Raw genomic sequence first — 27,391 nt, 5'->3', positions numbered from 1 at the left:
TGGAATACAGAGGAAGAATATTTTCTGAAAATAATAGTAACACTGTATGGCACTCGATGGCAAGTATGTCGGCTTCGACGAAACGGTACTTTCAATAACCCTTTGTGTTCCATTGGCGCCGTCACAGTCATGAAAATTGTTTCTCGTGCTGCTTTCACCAATGAAAAGGGAAGAAGAATACTATGCGAACAAATTTATAAATATTTTTGGACTTCTTCTTTTCGAAAGAGAAACCTTTGGTTTCAAAAAGTTACACTACAAAAGTGTACCTAGTTCGTTGGTCGAGCGCGCAACAAAATTATCTTCAAGCACAAAGGCTTAATAATGCTACTCCGATGGCAAACGAAAGCATATTTATTCCAAACAAAGGAAACAGATATTTCATAATTTTTCTTCTCCACTTTCCTTCTTTTGCACAGCGTTTTATCATTTTATTAAATTTCATTTAAATTATCGGAAATTTGCAAAGAAAGATCTGCATACTGTCGCCGATATCAACTGATTTTCGTTCGCACTTCGACTCTTAATCCGAAGGGTCACCGACCTTGTACAGTCTCGAAGGGAAACCGTTCTGCCCGTACGCGGAGCGATAACCACGCGAATTGAATCGCGTTAGTGGTCGCGGCAGGCATAAAACGCCTAATTATTCTCGGCATGAATTATTCAGTTTACAAATCAGTCAACTGTCTAGCGGGGTCGAAGGTAGCGACGAGTTCAACGCGCCACCAGTCACGTCCGTTTGAAATTTGGTGTAGACGGACGTATCCGAAATATCGAATAACCGATCTGCTTTGATGGATAATGCAAAAACGCTCTATTTCAATGCTATATTTTGTTCAGAGCAAGTGGAAAACCTTCGATACTTTCGGAGTTCTAAAGAATTATTTTCAATCATAAATTTCATACTCGAGATGCACGTGTAATCGTTAAGGTTTCAGAAATCTGGTGTTTGCGGTACAAAAATCGCAACGTTCGTCATCCTTATGATTTGTAGGAAAGATATTCCAAGTTCAAGAATTCTAAAATGATCGTTCTAATGCTTAAAAATTTCCTATGGAATTTTGCGATGGATTTAAGAAGCGCGCAGATAGATAGTTAAAGCTTGAGGGAATTTCAGAATTTCGAAAAGGAAATTGCATTTAACGCTTTGGTAGATATTTTGCTGGAGAAAATGTCTAAAACTTTCGTTTCCAATTCTTTAACATCTGCAACGCCTTCCTCAACTTGTAGCGTCTCTCGCAATTTAAAATCCTCGATTCGTTTACAAACCGAGTGAATTTTTTCGAATCACCGAATGATGTAAAAATTACGGAAGAAGAAATTTACAAACAGCAGCGTGACTAGTCGAAGGCCATCCGGCTGTAAGGAAAGCCGACATTGGTCACGGCCCGTTACATCAACTTCGCTAAAATTAACGCACGCTTTCTGCTCGTTTCTTCCTCTCTTCGCTCTATGTTCCTCTTTTTATTCCCCTCTCGCTTTTTTTTTCTTTCTTTTTAATAAACGAACACGTTTGCGCGGTACCTGTCGCGTCGTAACATCGTTGATAAAGATATATCGTGTTAGACAGCGAGACGACAGTGACACGTAGCCAGCGCAAAGATGAAAATATTGGGCGAAGCTTTATTGACACGCCGGACAGAGAAGGTACGAGCGCGTTGATGCCCGTGCACAGCTTCCGGCCGCGCTTCCATTGATACGGAGGACGCACTTTGTTTCCGGCCGGTTTCCAACGGGCTTTTTTCATCGGTAAAGCGTTTGCGCGATACCTTTAATAGGTAACTGCCTCGTACGCTGTGAAATGTTCCGTTCAACGCTCGTCGATGGGATTATCACCGATCTTTTTGTTCCTCCTATATTGGATTCTGTCTAGTTCTGTTTTATTTTCTTTTTTCTTTTTCGTTTTGTATAACGTGGTTCGCGAAATGAGCGGAGAAAATAGAAAGCGGTTGCTGGGGCAGAGATTTTTAATAATTTTCGGATAGGAGGATGGAAATTGTTTTTGAGAAGAGGATAATGGAAATGGAGAATTTTATACAGACGAACTCGCATTCTGCATATTTCGTATTATACGAAACAGCTAGGGCAACAAATTCTTTTCGATATAACAGAGAATAATATTCATTTCGTTTTATCTCTAGACCATAAGATCATCAGATTTGTTAAACGAGCATTAGCAGCGTTAGTACGCATAAGGTTTCTCAAGAAGACCACAGATCTTTCCTTGTACGTGCAATTACGTACGCGAGAGGGTCGCGTAGATAAGCGAAAGTGGAGGATTAAATTCCGCGAGAAGCTAACGCGAGTCGTGAGTTCCCACAACGTCCGGCGGTGAGTTTCGCGGCGATTCCCGGAAACGATTATTTGATCGATTAATTCACGTGGATGTTGGTTCGGCGAGGACCCATTGAGCGGCGCGTTAACGTCGACACGCACACACCTTTCCTTCGAGAGGGCCGTCCAGGTGTGCAGGTGAAGCCGATGCCGCGGGGTCACTCATTTATCATTGCATAAGATTCAGAACCTGTTCCGGTCCATTCATCGCCCGGTTGCTCGTATATACCTTCGAAAGTGACTCGTGAGACAGGCTACGAAAGTTGTAGCCGTGTACGTGTCTCATTGGCGTAGAATTTCGTTTAAAATTTCGGTTCGTTTAAGATTTTATTCGTTTCCTCATGCGAATTTCTCATCGATGATTTCATTGGATGGAGCAACGAGGAATCTTGCACGGCATATTCACGGAATACAATGTTAATCTTTGTTTCGTTTCTTTTTAGTTTGGTGGGATTTTACGAAAGACGTTAGAATGAGATCGAAATCGTTCGAATTTGATAGGACTGCGTGAGACAGTTTCAATTATTATACAAAATTGAAAAATACGGTAGAGATAAGTAAAATTATGTCAATTACCAATTCTATAAACTTTTCTCTTATAACGCGAGATGGATTTCCAATTTCAAAAAAAAAAAAAAAAAAAAAAGAAACAGTTACTTTCGTCGTGTATCAATTTTCAACTTCAGAAGGTTCCATCCATTGCTTCGTATTATACTTTCAATCGAAAATATATTTTTTCCAATCGCGAGATAGATAGTTTCTTTTTTATTATTTTTTTTTTTAATCAAACATCACAGATTGCAATTTAATGGACATTTTCTATCAATCATCTACTGCCGCATCTATTCTATTTCTGTTTTATACTCTAAATTACTTTTTTTCTATTATCGTATACCTTCTTTCAAGCCGAAAAAGCCTTTACTTTCGACCACAAACCAAGTTTTACCTGAAATAACATTTTTCTTTATCACATATCCATTTTTATCCTTAGAAACTTTTTCCTTCCATTACACATTGCTTCTAGCACAGGCTACCCTTTATATAATGCTTTATATCAATTTTCTAACCTAAACTACTTTTTGCTGCTGTAGTGCATCACCTTTCAGTTTTAGAACCTTCTTCTTACATCTATTTATGTGAAATTTTAATTCACAAACATTTACCTTCGTCGCATATCGACGTCTATTTTCGAAAACTTCTGCCTCTCGTCACACATTGACTTTCTTCGTCTACCACGTGTAATCGCGTGCCAATTTTCAATTTCAAAACCTTTTATATTCAATGACTCGTTAGTTTTCCATTGCTACCTTCTACGCTTTATATCAATTTTCTACCCTAAATTACCGTTTCTTGCCATCATCTCACAATTCCGCAGCAACAATTCCGAGACGAATTATTTTCGAGCAATAGGTCATCGCTGTGAAACAAATTTCTTATTAGAAGCTTCTTTGAGAATAAAAATTTAACCATATTAATTTATTAATATTTATTTAACCATATTAATTTATTTATAATCTTAAATGAAAAGCTTATTACACAGTGGCAAATAACAAGCAAGAGAGTTTTTAATGATTTAAAAACAGCCTGTGAAATAAAACTGAAACGCGAAATCACCAATATTAACCATTCTCCGATATTTCTTTCAACGGTAGAAAATCGACAATGAAACGTCATATGTATTCCTCTCAAACGTGAAAAATTATTTAGCGATGAAAAACAGTACTTATTCACACAAATTATTCAAAATGCAATACGAGCGTTTCCGAACAATTATAATTTATCATCCCCTACCAATTATTACCTTTTTACCATGAACGAAAAACCTACAAATACAAACACGCGTGACACAACAATTTCTGATCGAGTTTCGATATTTCAAGCAAGGGAAACAAAAACATACATTTATTTACACATATAAAAACAAACATATATTTACACGTGGAAAATATTCAGTGAGGTGTGGAATATTACACAACGATACAGGAACGTGGGTACAAACAAACATGTTTCACCGAGAGATCGATGGTTCGTGCGGCTTGGCCGATTTTCCAGCGGGTTTCGTTCGCGCGATTTAGGAATCTTGGTTTGCGTATACGCGTTAATTCGAGCCGATCGCCGGTCCCGGATCGTTGCCTATCTAAAAGCCTCGGTTCCGCGGTTTCGGAAGCCGTCCGTGTAATTGCCGCTCAAGCAGGGATCATTGCGATTACCATAGTTTTCCAATAAACTAATACGCGGTCGCGTATTACGAAATATTTTCCGCGGTCGGACAGTGCGGTTGCGATAAGCGCGAGCAACGTTAACGATCGATACCGGAAAACCAGACGAGAGTTTACCTTGAAATCGATACTTGAATCGAGAATTCAATTGAATTGATACTAGAATCAAGATTAATTATTATCTTGGATCAAGCTAGCGTTTTTTCATAGAATAGATCAGCTGAGATATTCAAAAGCCACTAGGTGATCAATTTCATTGTTTGTAAATTTCTCAATTTCATTACACGGGTACAGATTAATATTTAATTTCTAAACACACACATCCACACAGATGAGTTACCTTCACAAGCCCATTTACTACAAGGAAGTGGCGTATAATAACAGTAAATGGCAAAGTCAATTTAGATAATAATGTTGGTAACGTTACTTCTCTCTATCTTTCAATTTACAGGGTTAAACGTTATAACTCCTGAACGGTTCACACGGCATGCTGAAAATCATAGTGGTGTAAGTGAATATAGCGTTAGTCGATGCTTGGTTTTAACTCGATTTTTCTAATCGCGTCGGAAAATTTCGACGTTGAAAATTATCGAGAGTTATTCCCAGGATGTGTTTCATCGTGAATGAGAAACTGGTTGCGATCATAATAGTTCCCACTCGAGAACGATAGTGTGTGATAAAATGTGATCCAGCGGTTTGCAGATATTAATATCCCATAAAAATGGGGGGATTGGAATTTTTCATGGAACGAGTATTCGTGAGATTCTTAGAACGAATTTTATTATCACGGATTATTATCTAAGTTAATGTCTGATTAATTCAGAAATACCTGCTAGTTTCCCCATATTTATCGTGCGAATTTATAAATGATTAACACGTTTATCATGAAAATTTATAAGCGATTATTTTAATACAACACAGAGCTGACGATCGCAGCGAGAAAAAGTCTTGAATCGATTTCGAACATTTCCTTTACGACTATACACGTACTTCGTTTAACTCTCTTGAGAACTAATAACCCTGTTCCTTCATTTACACGCCAATTTTATTTTTGTAGGATATTTTGGATTGGAAGAAAGCCATTTGTAGAACGTCTTTGAGATTGAGGAAATTAGAATGTAAAATAGGGAAGAAAACATAAGAAGGATAAAGATGGTAATATCCGAAGGAAATTGTTGGGAAAGTATATCTCAGAGTTACGTCTCTTTTAATTTGTTATTAATAATGGCACGTTCGTTCTTTAATTAGAATTTTATCGCCGTTAATTGAGCCTATAAAGCATAGACTGATAATTGAAATTTAAAATTTAAAATGGGCGGAACAAGCTGACCGGGCTTCCACTTAAGAAATTGCCCTTCGGTTCTAAGGCAGCTGCCAACAACTAGTTATCGATATATTTCAGCTTTGGAAATGAAAAATTCGAGCTTCGATTTAAACGATGTACAGGTTTTTGTAAAAAGATTTCTAAAAGTATGGCGTTCCAGATGAAAATCAAATCTTTGCTTAGGTCTCATTTCTTTCGGTATGTTCGTTAAATTACAAATTCGTAAAATAAACTATCAAATACCTTCGTGAGCCATTGTATATTTCCATTAAAAATCATCCTCGTGAAACAAAATCAAATTTTCTTTCGAGATGAAAAAAAAAAAACAGAATAAGAACGATAGACACGGTAAAGGAGAAGTTTGAAGGGAGATTGTGAAAAACATTTCGAAACGTGATTTCGCCCCATATTCGAATAATAGAAGACTTCGTCGAAATCATATCTCTGTTATGTTCCACGGAATAAAGATTCGTAGTTACGTCTTGTTTTTTCTTTATTCTGCCCAAGGGGACACGAGGAGCGATTGGCAGAGCTGAAATCGAAACCATCCAAGCGTGCAAGACAGTATCGTCGATTTCGCGAATTAAATCGACCACCATCCAGCTCGCGATTCTCCGAAGAAGCAAAAAAAAAAAACCTGATCCTTCCTTTTAATCTATGTCGTCTTTTCGTTTCAAATAATTTCACGTGCCTTCTGATCAAAGAACGAGCGTACAGCGACTAAAGTATTTGAAAACCCAGTATAAATAAACTTTGTCAAAAAATAGTAAAAACTAAGTTAGAAAAGTAATGTCTTCTTTTCTACTTGTACCTAAATTTTTTAATCGAAAGTTAGAAAAATAACAGAACAACATTGCTAAAACATACGTCTACGAAGCAATTGGAATTTTTCAACTACGGATTTTCAATATAGATCACCCTTCAAAAAATCAGTAACTAATATTTTTTTTATCCTATCAAAGCAAGAACGAATACCTTTTTCACGCATGTTCAAATTTTTTTAATCAAACATTTAAAAACTACCGAAATACAAGCCAGAAACGAATATACTTTTTCTATGTGTGTCCAAACTTTCTAATAAAAAATTTAAAAAACTATCGAAAAGCAATTGAAAAAAGGACGTTTCTGAATTAATCATAATTTTTCTCGACGTATTGTATTATTTTACCAAAAAGCCAACAATACCATTACCATCGTGGTCATCGAACGCAAAGCTGAATTGGCCGACCATGGAAGAAGTGCCATTTTCCATATCTCTTTCTCTCCCTCTTGTTCTCCAGACAGGAAGCGGTCCCGTTATTCCTAAAGCGCTTCTCGTATTTATCCGGCTTGATTAAGGGGCGCGTCATAGTCTTCGCAACAATGGACGATTTGTCAGTGTCCGAGTAGCGTTTTACCTTGCCAATATTTCGGATCAGCCATCCTACGTGCCAATTTCCTTTCTATTTCTTGCAAGCATCTAACAACCTCTTTTCTACGTCACGCCTTCGTTGATGGCGTTCTTCGCGTTTTTTGATTACTCTTCGTGACGATAATGGCACTGCTAATAATTAGACTGCGGATTTTATGCAGTTTTATGCAATTTACGAAAAATTTGAAAGTATACAAATGCAAAGAACGCGTATAGGTAAAATACATGGAAATACATAAAATATTCAAAGTAGACTACTCCTCATAATTTTGGGGGTTAACAAATGTCTTAATCGAGTTAACGATAAAACACTGTGAAGAAGAAAAACGAACGAGCCGTCACTTAGCATCGTTGACTGTTGAACCATATATCATTTTGAGCCAGGTTATTTAATTAATTTTATGAAAGTTAATTTTAATTTTCATTCTCTATTGTACGCGATAAAGAGCACGAATGATACGGCGTAGTACGCGAGGGTATAAATTAAGAACGAAATAATCTGACCCAAAGATTTAAACAAAATTGTTATAATCGTTAATGACTCAGCGACACCAATCGACGGTTAATAACGATAAAATTTCTAATAAAATTTCGGTATACGCGTTTAATTTATCCGATCGATGATAAACGTTCGTGATCAGATTTTGCGATAATTTTAACGCGAATTTTCACTAGCTGAAAGAGAGAAAGAGAGATATGGACTATCTGGCAGATATCGGCGCCAATATGAAATTCAGCAGTAATATCGAGGAATGGAAAACAGAGATACACCCTGAAACCCTGTGGCGTAGCCGCGAGTTCTAATACGAAGTGATTAAACTATTAACTTTGATCACAACGTATCGATGTCAATATCGCCGGGGAGAAAATTATTCACGCTAATTCGATATTAACGCTAGTGTCTCTGTTTGTCGGTCTTTGTAACGGTAATTGCAATTACCGTTCGCTTAGAATTAATACTGTGTTCTATGCTAATAAAGATAGAAATCGTTATGATGTTAAATTATTGTCAGAAAATAACATGTGCCATTATTCATGCTTATCTTCTATCTAACCGATCTGAAAGGTAAAAGTTCAGCATAAACAGCCATTAAGATGCCTACTGCTCATGGAGAAGTTGCTTTTCACGAACGAAGTAATAAATTCCTTAGACGATCTTAACGCTTAAACGCATGATTTTTCCAAATATAATGAAATATCTTTAAACCGTTAATTTATGAGTTATAAACTAGATCATAGAAATTAGTATAAATAAATACAAATATATAAATAAATATAAATTCGAAATTAACTTGAAGAATCTATTTCAGCTTGCTGTATTATTTTATTCGCATTTCGTGTCATTTTTGGAGCCACTATAAATTAGAATCTAAACTTACTGGGCAATTTGGGCAGCAAAGTTCTCTCTCTCTCTCTCTCTCTCTCTTTTAGGTAATGAAATTCATCTTTCTATCGCGTGTATGATATTAAATTTGATAACTGAAACGCGGCATTTGATATTTTAATCGGACTATATAACAATATTGCGTTGTCTCGTGTCATATGATGAAGCACCGCGCTAAGCACTTCCGGGAGCTTACGTTGCACCGCTAATTTATGGATCAATGTCGAATACAATATCCCCCTTTAGCTCGTGCGTATTGTTCGAAGGGAGCGTGTGACAATGATCACAGAATACACGAGTATGTTTCAACGTCGAATCTGATGCATCACGCGTACAATTTTCTTTCAACTTTGAACGAGGCCGTCCAAGCTTTCGGTTCCTTCTATTCCGTGCTAGATGTGTATTTCCATGTCCCAAAAAACATACTATTGGATATCGATCACCTGTTGCTGGGAATATTGGAAAATATTGAAACATCGATCGAGAATATATGTAAAAATGAAAAAGTCCAAATCATTTATGCTGGTTGAAGAAATTTTCGTTTACAAACTTCCTAAATCACTTTGTTTCTATCAGTTCTCTCAGTCCTCTTTTTCTAGTTGATTGATTCATATGCGTAGGAATATTTATCGAGGATGGAGGACGTTTTATTGTTGCAAAGTTGAAATATTGTTATGGACTGTTGCAACACAGATTTTTCGAACTAGGCGCAGATTTTGTTTCACAGGGGCTCCGTGCAAACGCATCATGGAAATTGAACTGGATCGTTTCTAGTAATCAATAGTTACCAAATATACACATAATATTTTAATATCTTTAATTATGTTTGAATGCTAACATATCAGTTAAATATATTTGATTTATTATTATTCGTGTATTATGAGTAATAAATATGTTAAAATATTATGTGTACATTTAATTTGCTTTCAGATTTACCTATTTCTCTTCTGAATTGTACGAGACTTTAAGAAAACATTCCTCGCGAAGATTTAATATTTTACATTTTGCAAGCTGCTATATACGTTTAACATATTTTTATTTCAGGGAATTTTCTGGCATTTGTTTTCCCAAGTTTTTAACATTGTATATCTTATTCAAATTCTTATTTTGTATTAATTTTCACACTATTAAGAATTTCTGTCTGTTAATCGAAATGCAACGTGAAAATAACGGATTTAACGTGGGAAATTGAAACGAATTCGTTTAATAGACCGCTCAATATGGTCAGTCATTTATCGCTTCCAATCAGTTTCCGGATATACATAATGCTATCTCGCCACTTTCACGTAATAAAACTTTGGTCGATAATCGCTGAATTTCGTGGACCACAAATTCGTTAACAAACGATCATCTTGATAAATCTGGATGGTGGATTGGAATTACAGCGTCATTTTCAAATTTCTTCCTCTTCCCTTGAAATTAAAATTATCCATTAACAAAAACGTATCGCTTTCACATAATTCCATTCTGATTCTATAAATAAATTCTCTTTTCAGTCCTTGATAATTTTGTACAATTTTCTACAATATCTGATGTTTCATAAAATTCGAAGCATTTCCGACTAAGTTTTTATAGAACATAATATTTTCATGAAAATGCGACACGAGTTTGTTAAATTAAAACAGAGACAGAAAATAACAGAGTGTCTTTATCAATATTTAACATTTCATAACTATCTAGTTTTAAAAGCTAATATTCAAGTTCATTGTATTTAATGTTGTAACAAAAGAAATGTATGGAAAAGCAAGTCGCCCATTCGAATTCCATTAAAATAATGACTTCATTTTACTCTATATTCGTTGGTAGCCATGCAAATGCGCAGTCTAATAATTGCTCAAGGGTATTACCAAGCATCTGAAACCATTCCAACCACCGAGTTTCATACTTTTTATACCTTCTATATTAATTACTTTCAGGACACAACATCTAATTCTTTGAAGTACCATCTAATGCCATTTTCTGATGACAACGTTCAAGGATATTATTACACTTTATTTACAGTCGTTAATTAATTTGAAATATGCCTTTCGTATTATCCTTTTGAATATCAAAAAAATGTTCATAACCTTAATCACGCAGGTTACTATTAATTAATTTAATAAAATGCTTGTTTTTAACCAGCTAGCGATATAAGAATGAAATAGTCGAACCAGAACGAACCTATCGTATTTTTCGTTCGTGTGGTTTTCGTATCGTAGCTAGAGAAATGAAATTTCTGTACGTGGTTCTAATTCGATTGGGACTGTTGATATGCACAAAGTATTTACAAACCGTGAAAAGAGTCTCCCGGAGGATCCAAACGAAACGTTGCGAACGTTCAACGATATAATAATTATTAAAGCATGCTGGTGTTGCGGAGAATCTAAATCAATGGAATTAAAGCGTGCCCGATCTCTTCGTTCGTTTTAAATCTCGTTTCTTTAGAAATGGAAAAACAAACGGTTTTTAATAATCGTTTCGAACGACACGATGAGGCATTCGAACAGAAACGTTGCAAAAAAGGAATCGTCGATGCAATTACAAAGCTTTGTGTAAGCTATTGAAAATTCGCGGGGAATTTCGATAAATCACCAACTTTCCCACGCTCGGATAAATCATCGCAGTGTGAAATTACATCACTTTCGAGAGCTCGAACGAATTAGCCAACCGAGAGGGAAAAACGTTAAATTAATAACAACAGCGAAGGCTGGTAAACATTTCTGTCGGATTATTCGCCGTCTCTTTCTTCCCGATGAAATGTTTTCACCGCGTACGAACACGGTACACGAACGTAGTTCTCACCATGTGTTTTCACATATGTATACGGTGGAATGGCTACAACCAGTGGGAATAACATTAGATAGAAACTTTGGCTTTTTTTATTCTATTCTATGGCCCTTGCAAATTTATTAAATTCAAGGCGAAAGGATTTATTTAATTACGAAGCTGGAGAGATGAAAATGACTACTGTTTCTATTGCTATTTGTGTCAATGGAATTATACGATATTTCATTTGTCAGAGAATTTGATTCTTTCACGAGGATTGAAATGGTTTTGGATAAAATTTGAGCGAGAAATGCAAATATTATGTAAACAAAGATATTAGAAATAATTCAGCGAAATTGTTGATAAATGATGCTAATTCAACGACCGACAATATATTAACTAAACGTTTTAACCTATTCCAAAGTATTATATCCAAATGCAAACATGCAAGTTAAATCCACTCGGACTGGTTCAAAACAGGGTAATTTCCACTACGTATTTCAATTTGTACAAATATACATACGTATGATTGAACTCAATTTCGAAAGACGACCAATCGTCCAGAGGTAGAGTCTGGCGAGTTGCGCTTCCGGCAATAGCCGGAAGTCCGCGATTCGATTTGTCGAACCGAGCTACGAAAAACGAAGAAGCTCCGAAATATTCACCGGAAATTGAAGCAACGATGAAATAATGTTTGCGAAGAGGATAGAGATTTTCTGCACAAAATTCGCGAATCATTTACTTTGGAAAGCAAACGAGTTACCAACGAATGATGGTTGGGAATTTAATTAACGATTCAATAAAGATGATTCGTCTGGAGTATTTTAAATAAAATTTCATTTGCTGGAAAATTAATGTTACGCCATTATTTCCAATATCAAATGTTGGTATTTTATATTGGTATCGTTCAGAATTATCTCAACTGTTCAATTCCGAGAAATCAAGAAATCAAATCCTCAACGATTCAAATCTGAACGTACGAAACGCACCGAGAGGTGAATGAACCTAACCTCAATTCGGAACACGTCATGTTCAATTCGACAACAAATCAGAACGATCTCGATCTCAAAATTGTCAGAGCGCCAGACCAGCTGTGTGTTCTTAACAAGATGGAAATATAGAGAGTGAGGGGTGGATGAAAACGCAAAAAAAGTAGTCCGGCGTCGCGATGCATCGAGCAGATTGACCAATCCGCGTCTGGATCGCGAGGATCTCGCGCGGCTGCGTCGCGCTGATAAATCGGATTCCGGCTGATAAATCAGCCGTGGCGCGACGATAAATTCGTGCCGGCTGGCGTACGTATCGCGAGGAAATATCGCGTGATCGTGTCCGATTAATAACCGGCCGATCGTCCTTCTCCCAGCGCCATGTTTTAATTAAAAGCGCACCCTCGCGGCCCATCTTCGCGATGCCTTTCTTCGGTCGAAAGTCCCGAGGAACCTCTATGGTGATTTTGCTTCTTGACTTATTTCTTCTTCGCGAATTATTGAATTACTTTAGGTCTTTAGGATACGGTTATTCGAATGGTTTGGGATACTGAATTGAATTGGGCGAAAGAGTTCTCGAGGACGTAAAGGATGAACTTTGGGTTTTTGGTAAAAGTGATTCGATGGTTAGAAGCTCTAGATATATCGGTTTTTGGGGTACGAATCATTTAAGTGATTTGGTAGCTGAGTGGTTTAGGAAATTAAATTGGATCGAATAAGGATGGCCGATGTTTTGTCAAAATAAAATACGACTCTTAAATGGTTTGAAAATCGGGCCCTATATTGTTGAAATACGATTATTGGAAAATTTTGTAATTCTGTAATTTTGTATATCGCTTTCAGTATCCTGAGAACTGAATCTCACGTCGAAAAGGAGCGTTCAAGGAAATAATTAACTATGTAAGAAACTTAAATCATCCAATGTGACCGAGATAAAATTGTGGTTACGCCGTGTTAAGCCCGTTGAGCCCGCATAGCAAGTAACCGTGTGTTATTCGATAGTAACATCGATTATGCAAATGGTTCTCTAACAACGAAAAGTGGCCTCTTTAAATTTAATGTAATAAAGGTTTGCCATCGAGTTTACCAATATCCTCTTCTTTGATAGCGTTCTCAAAGGAGTAGAGTCTATAAAGATTGCCCTCGAGGAAGGAAAGCAGTTTGTTGGGAAGAAAGCACTGCTTAAAAAAGGGCGAATACTTTTTTTTACAGGGGACAGTATCCTTCCCTTTTCGTAGAAAAAGCAATTTTTACAGGATAGCTCTTTGCCTGAGAAAGTAGCGTGTTTTTTCTTCTTTTTAAATTTATACGGATGAAACTCGAATTAACCTAGAAAAATGTAAGACAGAGGAATATGACGAAGGAGGAAATTAATTGTTCAGTTTTTCGATCAGTATTACTTCCTGTAATTTTATGAACAATAATTTGTTCGAGACAGAGGCACAGACCCCGTTATCCATTCAATCATAATCTCTATATTCACATTATAGTTCTGATCACGACACATTGTCGTGATTACAAACACAAAATTATCGAAGATAAGTATAATTTATGCGAAGGAAGATTGTTAGGACGGAAAGGATGTAATAAGATACAGTACGGTTTATGAACATTCCTGTTAGTCTTTGTTTTCTCTTCTGTGAAAATTCATTATACCACGGCTGTTGCACAAACTCTGACCATTTTAATTGCTGTCTACGAATATTGCAATCCAGTTTCTAATATTAGATAAGGATCGACATACGAGGATTCGCGAAAGAGACTTTACCAACATCCGTGATGGCACTCTCGCAAGATATCGCAAAGCCCTGATAACATTCAGTCCAATTCGTACTACTGCTATCATTTACGTACACAGAGTACGCAAATGATAAAACGTAAATTCTCACGAGATTCCGAGTAGCTAATAAATATCGCAATTAGAAATTTATTCTTTCCACGCTAGGACGAATATTCTATTTAGCAATCTAAATATTTCCATAGCACGAAGACTATACAAACGATCGTCATATTTATCTCAATCACTCTAACCAAACAAAAATCCAAAGAATATAGCAAATACGTTCCGACTTGCTATACAAATAATTCCTATAATTTCACAGTTATGCTAAGCACTTAGAGGCTATCGATACGATCGTTACGCTTATAAAAGAAGCCCCAAGATCCCGAAAACCAACAAATTCTCGAAGTCTGAACGATCGAATACGGCGAAATGCAGGAGAATCAGAATGAAAAACCTTGACTCGGCTAATTATAGAGGCGGGTCTTGAGCAGTGCTCGGCCTTGAGAGTCACTGGCCGGCATCACGATGCACGCATCGCCGTCAAACGCAGCGGTGCACGTGTGCATTCGAGTGTGGCGTGTGCATACGAAGCTATGAATGGAGAGAACTCTGCCCTCGACTTCCTATGCACCCTTCCTGCGGCGCCTTTAGTACACCGTGTGGTTCCTTTCCCTAGTTGCCTTCGTGATTTCCCTCTGATCCTCTTGCCGTTTCCTTCAACCTTTCTCCTTCCACGAACCACCGTCTCTCGACCGATCTGGCGTTCAGCCGCCGGCGAGAGAGCATAACGCGTGTAACGTGACGTTTCACACACGCGAGAGACCGGGTACCAAGGCTGCCAGGTACTCACGCTGGATAACCTTTGTCTCCGGTACAAGGTGATGGTGGCGATCATTGTACCTGTAAATGGTAACTTACACTTTCCGCTTTGTATACGAATGCAAAAGAAAGAAAAAGGCCGTGTAAATTGTCTTTATTCGTCGAAATTGGAAATTCAAAGCGATCAGTGGACTACGATTTTTTCTGTATTTTTGTGAAATTTAAAGGTATAGAAATGCGAACGATGCGTATGATATGGAAAAATAAAAAAAACATTCGAAATAGAATATGTACTGTAATATTTGATAGATGAAACGAGCTTTTATTTAAATTCTATTTTGTTTTAGGTTTGTTTAGAAAAATATAAAAATGCGTAGGAATCCGCAGTTCCCAGAGCGAGGGGGAGGGGGTAAAGTAAAGTAAATTAATAGGATAAAAACGATCAGTGCTATGCAATAGTTTCTCCATAGTTAGAGTAAATTGTATAGGACTATCTCAAATAGTAACTTTACTCACTATGACTTCGACGACCCTTCCTGTAATCTTTGCACACCGACGTCTCGAAGAGCAATTTGAAGTTCCTTACAACAAATTTCTCATTCGATTCTTTTCTGAAAATGAGATCGTTTTTCCAAGACACGTCCGTTCCTTTGCCATTGTCCGCTTTGCACTAGGCAACTTGATTCTGTTCTTTTATGGACCCAACAATAGACTAGCTTCTTCCATATGAGCTTTACCGGTTCTTACAACTAATGGCGTCCTAATTCTTTTTGTTGTCATTTCGTCAACTTTCTGCTTGTTTTCTCGAAGTCGTTAGGAATGCAAGGAAGAAATTCTCACACAAAAAATCGCTAGTACAACTTTGTTTCTTTCCTCCGTTACTTGCACGAAGGGAAAATTTACGAAAGTTTTGTCTCAGCGACTTTGATTTCATTTGGAGAATTTCCGCAAACCCTTTGATTAATCGCGGATAAGAAGATTTAGCGAATCGTTTCGTCGAATAGATGTTACAGAGAATGTTCGAATATGTCGGTGGGAATATTTATAAAATAACGTATTTACAAAGTCCTGCAGTGGATGTTGTGAAAATATTTAGAAACTTGACTTCTCGACTATTTCTAGCAACGTATTTTCCCTATTTCATCTCGATTTATTTGTTCAAATACTGTAAACTCATGGATTTCGGAGTAAGAATATAGCAAGTAGAAACGATCAGTCCTGGGCAGACACACAATCGCGTGGCCATTCCACTCAATAAAAGTTCCTGTCCTCATTCATTCGACCATTAATACATTACTAACACATCTGTATCCCTTATTAAACCTTCTTACTGAAAAAATTACACCTCGAATGTTTTTTCAATATGCAAAAAGAAAAATCATTCGACGTTACATCATATTACTATCGATTCTCATCATCCAATTTCCATGTATCAATGTCTCTATAATTCGCAACACATTCGATAATCTACTCTCCGCGAATAAATCAGTTTCACGTGTCACGTGATAAACATTCACATTCATTTCCATCTTGTGGTATCTTTCACACTGAAATCCTATTATCCTCATTGACGGGATCCCTTGTCTTGAGCCACATTTAGCTACAAATTGGGCACGCCATACACCTTCAGTGGCTCGGAAATGAATTTATCGCAGGGCTGCGTTGCACTTTAAGCCACTCTGACGGTTCTACGCTCTCTCTCTATTTTTTATATCTTTTTTATTTTCCCCTTTTGTTCGATCCTGCGCGTCGAACAAAGGCCAACAACGAAATCTTTTTTTTTTTTGTTCAAACCGAAAAAATCGTTACGAGGCAGTCAGGGGTTATTTCACGATCGCGTTATTCTAGCGTGCACAGCTCCATTACAAATTATTCCGCGGTGATTCCGCGTAATCCTATTCACTTGGTGGAATAGGTTTTGAAAGGGAAACCGGTCACGCTTCCGGTGCGTCGAAAATTCACCTGGAAATTCGAGCAAAATGAGTCATTCACCATGGAATCGAGCTAGAAGCGATCTACTAGAAAATAAAGCGATGTATAGTTTAAATTGCTTTTGCATTTTGAACACTTAGTTTCCCTTCTATCCTTTTTTACTGATTAATTTTGATTCGTTTCGTGCGTATTATATTTTATATGATTTTTATCTCATTTTATACAGTTAAATTTTCATTTGCTTGTGATTGTGTTTCGGAATTGATGATACAATAAATGGAATTAAATGTCCTTTTTGTCTTTCTGAATGTTTAATTTTTCTTCCAATCTTTCTTTTGGACGAGTTTCGTAGTTTAGGGTATTAATGTTGGTCCAGTTTTGTGTCCGAAATATGAATTTTAAAGTATTAATTTCGCTCCATTTTGGTATTTAAAATTCCCTTATTTGCGAATTTAAAATATTTTTCGCCGAGCAGAGTAACGTTTGAGGACTGATGATACGATAAATTGGATTGAATGTTCGTTTTTATTTTTTTATCCTTCTTCATCGACACAAATTGATAACGTGGAAATATTGATTCGTAAATGCTTATTTTTTCTATATCCAATCACAGATTATCTTTATTTATAGTAATAAGTATTATCGGTATTTTAAAATTAATCCTCATGTTCATTCGTAAATTTACTCGTTAATACGATATACCGAGTGCTCCTATTTATTTTCCATATTTCAAATAAAATTTGGATATCGAAATCAAATAAGATTGGAAACATCGCAATTTCGACAACTGAAATTAAATTTAAACAGACGCTAGTTTACCTTTCCTTTATTGCGTTTTCATTTTATGTTATGTTTCATCAGACGCATGTATCGTCGTTAATTTTGTTCGCTTGTAACCTGTGTTCGTGTAAAGCTATTAGTCAGAGAATCAGAAATTGTTTCTATAACTGTACGTGCTTAGGTATGCACAGTGTCATGAAAGTATTCTTGTAGACATCTCTTGCGAAGGTTTCGAATTCCATAAAATCCAAGAATCTGAATAAATATAATTACTAAAATGTTCTTTCTTCCATAAATTATTAATATACATATATGTCGTTGTAAAAACGACTAGTAAAAAAAAAAAACGACGGCTAGTAAAAAGTTGCATCAAAGTACGAGACATTATGATCCATAATTTACGAAACGAATTTTTAATTAATGATAAAGTTCGCCACGTTATCTGATATAAATAAAATTGGAAAAGTGATTTTAAATTTTTGCATGGTGGTGTATAAACTATGTTATGCTACACGTTCTGGACAGTGTGGTCATTGAAACGGAACGATCTGTCGCAGGTTGCAGGTACGAGGGTCGCAGATACGAAGAGGGCACGTCGGTGGTCACGTCCGAGCCCTGCTTGCAGTGCAGGTGCAGTGACGGTGCGCTGAGATGTCGTCTTCGAGTTTGTCCACGACTACCAAACCCACCACCCACCGGATGTCGCGTTCGTTCGCCAGGAGAGAACGTCTGTTGCCCAGAATTAATTTGCAGCGAGACACGTTAGTACGATTATGAAAAATGTCTCAACTTCGCTCGGTTATGTTATACATCGCGAAACCAATCTGTTCTAAATTAGAATTATATAATGTAAAATAATATGTAATATTAGCAAAGAACGATGAAAACGGTATAATATAATAATTTTATTTTATTTATTCGGCATACACCTTTGTATTTGAACCGAGTTATTTCTTTGCTAATACTAGATATTATTAGTTTCAATAAAAAAGCTCTAATAAACAATTCGTCGTTAGCAAACAAAATTCAGATACAGAGAGTTAAAGATGAATGAACATTTTCAGGTGACGTCATGAACATGCTACGAAGGTCTAACGTTCACGTGGAGGCAGAAGAGAAGGTTGAGGAACCACAGAACTCTCGTTTTCAAGGTAATCATCGCAGAACTGTAGACAGAGAGAATTTAGAGACACCCGAAACTCGCTGGACAACGATTATATTGATGTTGGATATTGTTCTTGCAACTTGTTATGGTATCAGGGAATAGTAATTGAATAGGCGTTGAAATATCGCTATCGGAATAAGGTTGTTAACATTGCCACTAAGTTTGCCGAAACTGATGTGCTTGCACTTATTTTTAGCAAGTTTATAGAGTGGGGAATGGTCGTTGTGCTTTACGACGTAAGGGAAACTGTGGTTTACACCTTCTTTGTTGTTATCATAATCTACGATATGCTACCGCGGCCTACTATTCGAGGGCTAGTGCTGTTATTACCCTCCACTTCATTGGTATTACAGTTTACGACTTGAAAATTATCGCTCCTATAACCTATGATTTAGAGTTGCTGCTATCTGACCCCACAATTTAGCAAACTTACCATTAAGGCTTGTAGGATTTTAATTTTTGCGAACGTTTGCTACCTATTCCTGTTATTTCTACCCTGTGTGCAATCTTTTTAATAATTCTACAAGCTACAATCACAAATTAGAATTGCGAACTAGATTCTTTATCTATCTTTTCTTTTCCTTCTTATTCTTTATTTTATAGGTCACTATCATTTCACTCCTTACAATATTCAAAAGGTTCTACTTTTCGAGATTAAAAAATCTTACGATCCTAATAAGACCTTAGACTTAAAGATCTGGAATTATAAATCCGCAAAAATGTTTTAATTTAAAAATTACAATTACGAGGTATTCATTGATTCAAAGAGATATCGCTGCATCTTCTTTCTTTTGAAAATATCTTCAAGTCCCACTGAAATGAGACTCAACAACATTTATTAACAGTTTTTTTTTTAACATAGATAAGCAATGTATTCCTTCAGAATACTCAACAGTATAGCTCTGAAAGGTACATATAGCGCGAGTAAGAAGTAAAGTTGCTTTCTCAAAGCAGACCACGTTCGAGAGTGGTTGCAGTTAAAAGATTCAACATCAGGCTGATGGTCGGTGGTGTTAACAATCAGGTTGCCTGCATGAGGGCGTGAGATACGGGCCTGGCTCGGCGATGATGGGCTCACGTAGATGCGAATACTGCTACTGCATCTCTGGAGCGAGAAAATGCATCAGACCAAAGTGCCTGCTGCCCCTGCCAGGATGCACTCCACTGTATGCCCCGCACTCCTGCTGCCCGGTTGCCTACAATTGCACCCGTGAGTGTAGTCTTCATTCGCCGCGAATCCAAATAATAACTCATACAGCATTCTCTTCTTCTCTGTTCTTTAAGATCTCCATTCGTCGACGCTGGCGCCGATCACGGGAAACGGTGAGTGAAACGTTTCATTTATTCCCCCTTTTTCTCCTCTTTCTTCTTTTTTTGCATGGAAGAAGCTGAGTCAAGAAGCCGTACGTTCGAATCTCAAAGGTTTCGAAAGCAATTGCAATTACGAATTATTCATTGAATCAAACGGTGTACGCAACTATCATTTTCACCCCTGCAATTTTCGAAAGATTTTAGTTTCTGCTTCCCGAAGTTTTAAACCTTACGTTTTTGAAGTATTTGCTTTCGTGTGCGAAGGATTGTAAAATTGGTGGTCAAGAAAGAGTATTTTAATATGCAACATATAAGAAATATTTTTAATTTAGAGATACAATGGATCGTTCGTTAGCCGGTTCCACTAATCTAGTAGTTTATCTCTAGTGTAAAACTAAATTGTTTATAGTTTGAAAAATAAACGTCAAAGGAAGCTTTTATGCAGGAAATTTCTTCATTGGCTTGAAGTCCAGAATAGTATCCGTACGATCAATATCCTTCGCTCTTGTTTTAGCATTCCGTAGACAGTATTGTACGTATATGTATTGCACGTATGCGTAGTAAAACTTTTCTCAATTATAACTAAGATGCGGAACAAAAAGTGGTTCTCATAACGGGCAGAAAAAGAGAGACGAAAGAGGAATTCTTAAAAAGCCTTTCGTAAGGATAATTAGATGGTACTCGGTACGCGATAAAACCTGACGCAATTTAAAGGGATTAAAGTTCGCCATGCAACGTCTCGCTGATTTTGCGCTGCGATGCGATTTTTCCTCATAAGCTGAGCTTAAATTTAAACTCGGCCAGCAAGCCGAATGGAGGGAGAGAGCCAGTCGGCTTCTTCCAAAGCGGCTGATACAGCGACCGAAGCGAACTTTCCTTTTTATCGCGTTAAACTTTTCGTCGCAACTTTCACCGGATAGAGGGCCGGCTCTGTCTGAGCGGCTTTTCAGAAAAGACGGAACCGAACCGACTGCTTCTGTTTGCCAGACGATCACTAACCTACACGTTGAGCATAAATAGGCGACTGGAAATACCGAATTAACTCGAAAGTCGAATTTTAAAGAGCGTTCGATTCGTATACCGGATATTCGACGAAATATTTAAAGACTTTGATGTATTCGCTTCTCTCATGCTCATCCACAGTATTTATATTTTTGTATATTGCCACAGTTTAAAAATATCGTTCATTTTTTTGAAACCCTGTAAAAGTACCTGGTTACTTGGTAGGACTAAAAGCGAGTCGTTATAAAAAATTAACTGCCAATTCATATCACCATAATATTATATTATTGGAAATATTAAATATGAAGTTGTCACTAACAAATAGACAATTACCGATAAATAGGTGAATTTTATTAAATATTTCGTGTATCTACGTATCTATCGTGCTAGGCAATGACTTAATGCAAGTTAACCCTAGCAGTAAGACATAACGTCGTTTCTAATCTTTCTCAACCTACTTCTAGACATTTATACTTCATATTTTAGATATTACAAGCGGAAATTTCTACCTATTTTGACTGTGTTTTCCTCGTTTCCCATATAATAAAGATGACCAAATTTGGTACTTATGGAGGATAATGTACGTAACACGTACATACGCACACATGCACGCGCGTTAGAAAGTTGAAGGGAAACGTTTTAATGCAATAATAGTTCGCTCTGCCAGTCGACGTTACGTTATCCCGTGACACTTCGTGCTTCGAAAAGATTTCCACCACGACAGCGGCCGCCGTTTCTCCGCTCGTTCACTTAACGCCCAGTTTCATTCAATTTTACGACGGCGGCCACCCTTTTCTTCCGTGGAAATGAGAAATCATGTTTCCCGGAAAATCTGACGCGTGAAACGACGACGTGCAACATTTGTTTTACTTCCGCGAATTTTTGCTTTCGACACTACAGCCCTGCAGTTACTTAGACCTGACGTTTTTATCTGCTGGATTTTTCTACTCCTTCTTCATTATTATCATTCGTTTCGAAAAAGTACTTTTATCTGTATTTTCGTATTAAAAGTATTTCCATACATTTTTATCGCGCAACTTTCGTACGCTTTTTTCATTTTACAACGTTTCGTTACAAGCTTTTTGATTGATCCTTTTTAAGTGTGCTATTGTGTGTTCTTTTGGAATTATTTTGATTGGGTTTGTGCAATTGACATTTCAATTTGCCATTTCTAGTTCATTTTTTAAATTCTATCGACAGATTGTTTTTTTTTTTATTTAAATTCATCTTTCACGTTGCCTTTTTCATATTTAAACTGCGAAAACAAAAAATCTACTTTACCAAATCAATAGAGAATCGTTCTGCTCGTTTCGCTATCGAGATACCGTGTCTCTGCTCATAAAGAATTACACGCGAAGCGTATCCATTTCACCTGTCTGGATTCTACATATTTTCAATACATCTTATATTACCAGGTATGTAAACATGAAACCGGAATTTTTGTATAGAAAATACACGTTTATTGTATGAAAATGATTAAAAATATTTTATTCGAAGTATTGCCCATCGCTAGCTATACATTTTTCCCACCTGTCTGGCAATTGGTGGATGCCACGCCAAAAAAACTGTCGCTCTTTTGAGGCAAACCAGTCATCGAGCCATTTTCGTACATTTTCGTAAGAAGTGAAGTGCTGGTCAGAAAGTGCGTGTCCCATCGATGCAAATAAATAGTAATCGGACGGAGCCAAGTCTGGTGAGTAAGCCGCGTGCGAAAATATTTCCCAACTGAACGCTTCGATCGTTTCCTTGACCGGTTTTGCTGTATGCGATGGTGCATTATCACGAAGCAAAATTGCTTTGTGTTGCCTTTTTTGATATTCTGGTCGTTTTCCACGCAAAGCTTGATTCAAATCGATCATTTGTTGTCGGTAGCGCTCGGTATTAACGGTTTCGCCAGGTTTTAACAGCTCGGTGGTCTTTTTCGGTGGTCTTCTACGTTCTTCGTTCCTCGCGTCAAAATTGCCACTTCTGAATTTTTTAAATCACTCAAAGCACTGTGATTTACCAAGAGCATGCTCACCGTAAGCTTCGACAAGCATTCGATGCGATTCTGCAGCAGTTTTCTTCAAATGGTAACAGAAAATCAATGCTGTCCGCAAATCGTAGTTTCCAGGCACAAAATTTGACATGTTCAACGCTATTACAAACTATGCTGTTGTATGAAACTTGTATTGTTCCGAGTCGAAAATGTTTGTCAGATGTCAACAAAGACTTTTGGCATCAATGACGCAGTTTAGTGATAACTACATTATCAGCTAGGGTCATCTATAGGCAAATTCCGGTTTCATACTTACAGATCTGATATACAGGGTGGTTGGTAACTGGTGGTACAAGCGGAAAGGGGGTGATTCTACGCGAAAAAAGAAGTCGAAAATATAGAATAAAAATTTTTCGTTTGAGGCTTTGTTTTCGAGAAAATCGACTTTGAATTTTCGCTCGGTACGCGTGCACTTTATCACGTCTCGTTATAACGGATCTCACTGTAGATCGTTGTCTCGATAGAAAAATAAAAAAAAAAGCAATTTTTATTCTATATTTTCGACTTCTTTTTTCGCGTAGAATCACCCCCTTTCCGCTTGTACCACCAGTTACCAACCACCCTGTATATTCCTTTCTTTTATATTACGTATGACAAAGTATTAAACAGAAACCTAATCGTATCCACGTATAAAGAATGTACTTATACCGTGTTTTTACCTGCCAAAAATGATACCTGAAATATACTCATTTTCTCTGTCTGAATTCTTCATATTTCCGATACATTCATCCCTTTAAAATTTTTTATATTTATATTTATATATATTTTTGAAAGATATTATACACAAAGCTATTCACGTCTATGTAGAGAATCAGTTTACATATTCTAGCATCGAGCTGCTATATCGTGACTTTACTTTTCCACCCTCAGAAACCACATACCCCTTTCAGCATTTACCAAAAGACCAACACTCTCGGATGCCGTTGCTTGTCCATTTAACGGCCAGTTACACGCGGCCGCTCAAAACTTAAACCTCCCTCCAAAGCCTCGTTTCCACCCCATTAGAAGTCCATTCGAACCGCCGCGCGCCGACTTAATCCCGCACAGTTGCCAGCAAACTATCCTCGAAACTAGCCTCCTCTGGCATCGCCTAAAGTCTCGTCCACTGCAAGTCCGCCGTGAAAACACTGAATAACGATCGAACACCGGGTCCCATTGTTCGCTTCTCGTCATCGATCGACAGCAAGGCGTCTAATAACGGCCTCAGGGCGGTATCTTCTCGATAGAACTTAAGTTAGGATCGTCTCGTCGATCGATATTGACTTCCTACGTCCTTTTTGTCCAATCGCCATATTCGGCGATGGCGCAAGGAGATTGGCTGTTCGTTGCTTTATGACAGCTTCCGGAGAGCAGATTTCGAAACTGCTACCCTCGGAACCGTTTCGGCGTTTCGAACTGAACGAGAGGTGATCGGAAAGTTAAATTAGCGGATTAGCGAAGTGATCCTGTTTCGATTTCCTAGAATAGGGCTGTAATAGATTGAGACTTCAAGTATAGCGTATGTATTCGATTTGAAAGTTGTGCGTATCAAATGTGTCGGATTTAAGGGATTTTTGTAGGATAAGGCCTGTTAACAAATATACGCAACGACTGAATGAATCAATGAAAAAGTCGTATAAACGCCACGGATCCTTATCATCCAACGAAACGTTTTTTAAACAGGTTTAACAGATTCTATTCGCTCGAATAGTATCAAATTTTTGTAGTCACGTGAGAGTACGAAATTTAATTAATTAGTATGTAAATGTTATAGTAAATAGACTGGTGTGCCAATGCTCTTTGTAGCCGTTGTATGTTACGACCAGTTACGTAATTTATCGTTTAAATTCTTCAGCTAACAAAAAGGTTTGGTTCACAGGGTGTCGCGTGGGTTCGAGAGTGTACGAGGAGGGTGAGATGGTTCGGGACATCGAATGGAAGGCCGCCTGTGATAACTGTTTCTGCGCGATGGGCGCGGTACGTTGCGTGCCTCTTGCTTGTGCACCTCCTCTTCAAGGTTGCAGCCCGATCGTACGCGAGGGACACTGCTGTCCATCCACCTATAACTGCAGTGAGTCGTAATGCCTTCGCATCAGGGTTGCCGCGATTTTGCCCCGCCCGACTGACACGCCCGGATTGTGTTTTCCGGTTCGTGGCCAATTACTCTCACCCTAAGACGAGTAACCTGTCTCTGAGTCAATCATGCTTCACACCGATGCTATCGTCGCTTCTTCCTCGATAACGATCGTACACGTGGTAAATCGCGTATCTTAAATTACTCTGTCATTGTGACACGGCTGAAGCCTCTCTTTTGTCAAATAATATTCGGTTTAGAGAGGATTTTCATTAGAGATGATTTTTATTAGTTGCATCTTTTAGGCTTCCACGTTGAACTTTTTAATTCGCGCATAACTTTTCTTCTTTCTTTTCGGCTACGATTCTATTTCCTAGGAAAATGGGGATACCGAAATTAATTTAACAAATATAACAGTTTCTTTTGCTTCAAACGACGACAGGGCTGGGGGAAATATATCGAGAGAAATGGAAAAATTTTATCTAGCAAGCTCGTTAAATTTCATACTAACAATCGTCAATTCTCGCTGCGCAAAATGGAACCATTTTTATTTGAAAGTCACTTTTGAGATTGTTGATAACGATGGACAGTACACGCATCTAGCTTTTATCGTTTCTTTAGTTCATTTTCTTGTTTCTTCTAACGAAATGCTATTGAATTTTGTACGTAGAAAAATCTTGCATTTCCTTGAAAATCGAAGAGGATAAAAGGCACTTTGAATTCACCCATGAAGATTATCGATTTAAAACGATGGATTATCATTGAAACGAACTGTTGAGGATTCAATGCTAAACAGACGACGAAAAGATTCTTGCACGATCAAGGATAAGATAGAAAATCGTAAATCAAACCTCGTTTTTGATCGATTGGGCTAGTCGTTGAAATTGGTACCAGGGAATTCATGGGCAAAGTTAGTTTTGGTAGGGCGCGAAGATGGGGTATGAAATCGATGGTTTGTTACTACGAAGATATTGGAGTCGAAGTTGGAGGATTTCTCCGGAGGCATCGAGTGAATTTTTTAGCAGGGAAACCCTGGGTACGGACGAATAAGTTTTGAATCGAGTTAGTGAATGAGAACGTGAAATGGCCAACAGGTCACTGAATGGGAATATGGAAAGCTTTATATTTTTTTTTGAACATCGTAATACTTTCGAATTGAAGCGAATCGGCCAGAATTAAATAAATTCGAACAGAGAGTTTCCATTTTCTGGAAAACAACAAATTTTAATTCTTTGCCCCTTTTTTACGTTTTATTGTTTCGCGAAAAGAATTAAATGCGCAAATAACTATGCCGTTTTTCATAAAAATTCCAAGCTTAATCTCGTAAGCTTGAAAACGTCACGAAACGGCGGAAGTTGGATTGAATTAGGAAATCGCGCAGGAAGCGTGGAATCGCGTGGAAAATCATTAAATTTAAATGCTCGGTTGAGTATCCGGATTCCGTGAAAAGGATAATATCCTCGGCGATTTCATGGTTCTGGAAAAGATTGGAATTTTTATCTCAACCTCAATTTTTCGTTTCGACTGTAAAAGAGTCGCAACAACGACATTGCTCAAAGTTTAATTATCAAATGCCAAGGATCATGCTACGGAAATTTGCAGCAACCTATTAACATAAAGTCTTACAAGATTTTATTAAAATACATTTTTTTTAGTGAAATTAATTTTAATTTTTCCTTTCAGCTCGAAAAACCACGATAATGACATTCTTCAAAATTTAATTATCAACCACCAACAGTCTTTCCACAGATATTTAATCAAAACTTATTAAAATAAGATTTCAAGTTAGTGAAATACATTTTGCATGAAATTAAAGTGAAATAAATATTTGTCGTTGGTAAACTGTAGAGGAAGATAGAAAAAGATATTATTTCTGGGAAAAATCTTGTAGTTTCTTGAACGAGCTGACTTTAGGCAGCACTTCCGGACACAGGAGGCGAGCGATCGTTCCAATTTCCTTCCGTGTTGCTTATTAGAGGAGTCGGGAAAGAAAAGACGGAAACACATAAGCCGGGTGGGGCACCCAGCAAAAACCCTGTGCTCTTTCACAACCCTGATTACCACCTAGGTGTTTTAGCCCGAATGCCATAAGAAACTGACAGATT

The 27,391-nt window shown here is 37.4% G+C and overlaps 1 protein-coding gene across 2 annotated transcripts in view; it reads left to right on the top strand.

Moving 5' to 3' along the window:
* Positions 1 to 27,391, top strand: part of LOC138179606 (uncharacterized) — a 53,037-nt gene that overhangs the window by 16,235 nt on the left and 9,411 nt on the right. For both annotated transcript variants that reach the window (XM_069112568.1, XM_069112567.1), the window contains exons 2-6: positions 18,275 to 18,478; positions 18,782 to 18,868; positions 19,907 to 20,092; positions 20,167 to 20,205; positions 25,092 to 25,283. In XM_069112568.1, coding sequence (XP_068968669.1) covers positions 18,275 to 18,478; positions 18,782 to 18,868; positions 19,907 to 20,092; positions 20,167 to 20,205; positions 25,092 to 25,283 — 708 coding nt within the window. The remainder of the gene's footprint in view (positions 1 to 18,274; positions 18,479 to 18,781; positions 18,869 to 19,906; positions 20,093 to 20,166; positions 20,206 to 25,091; positions 25,284 to 27,391) is intronic.

This window comes from Bombus flavifrons, chromosome 5 (genome assembly GCF_040668555.2).
Source record: "Bombus flavifrons isolate JBK064 chromosome 5, iyBomFlav1_principal, whole genome shotgun sequence".
Lineage (NCBI taxonomy): Eukaryota > Metazoa > Arthropoda > Insecta > Hymenoptera > Apidae > Bombus > Bombus flavifrons.
The sequence above is the reverse complement of the archived record's forward strand: the minus strand, read 5'-3'. Positions and strand labels throughout refer to the sequence as shown.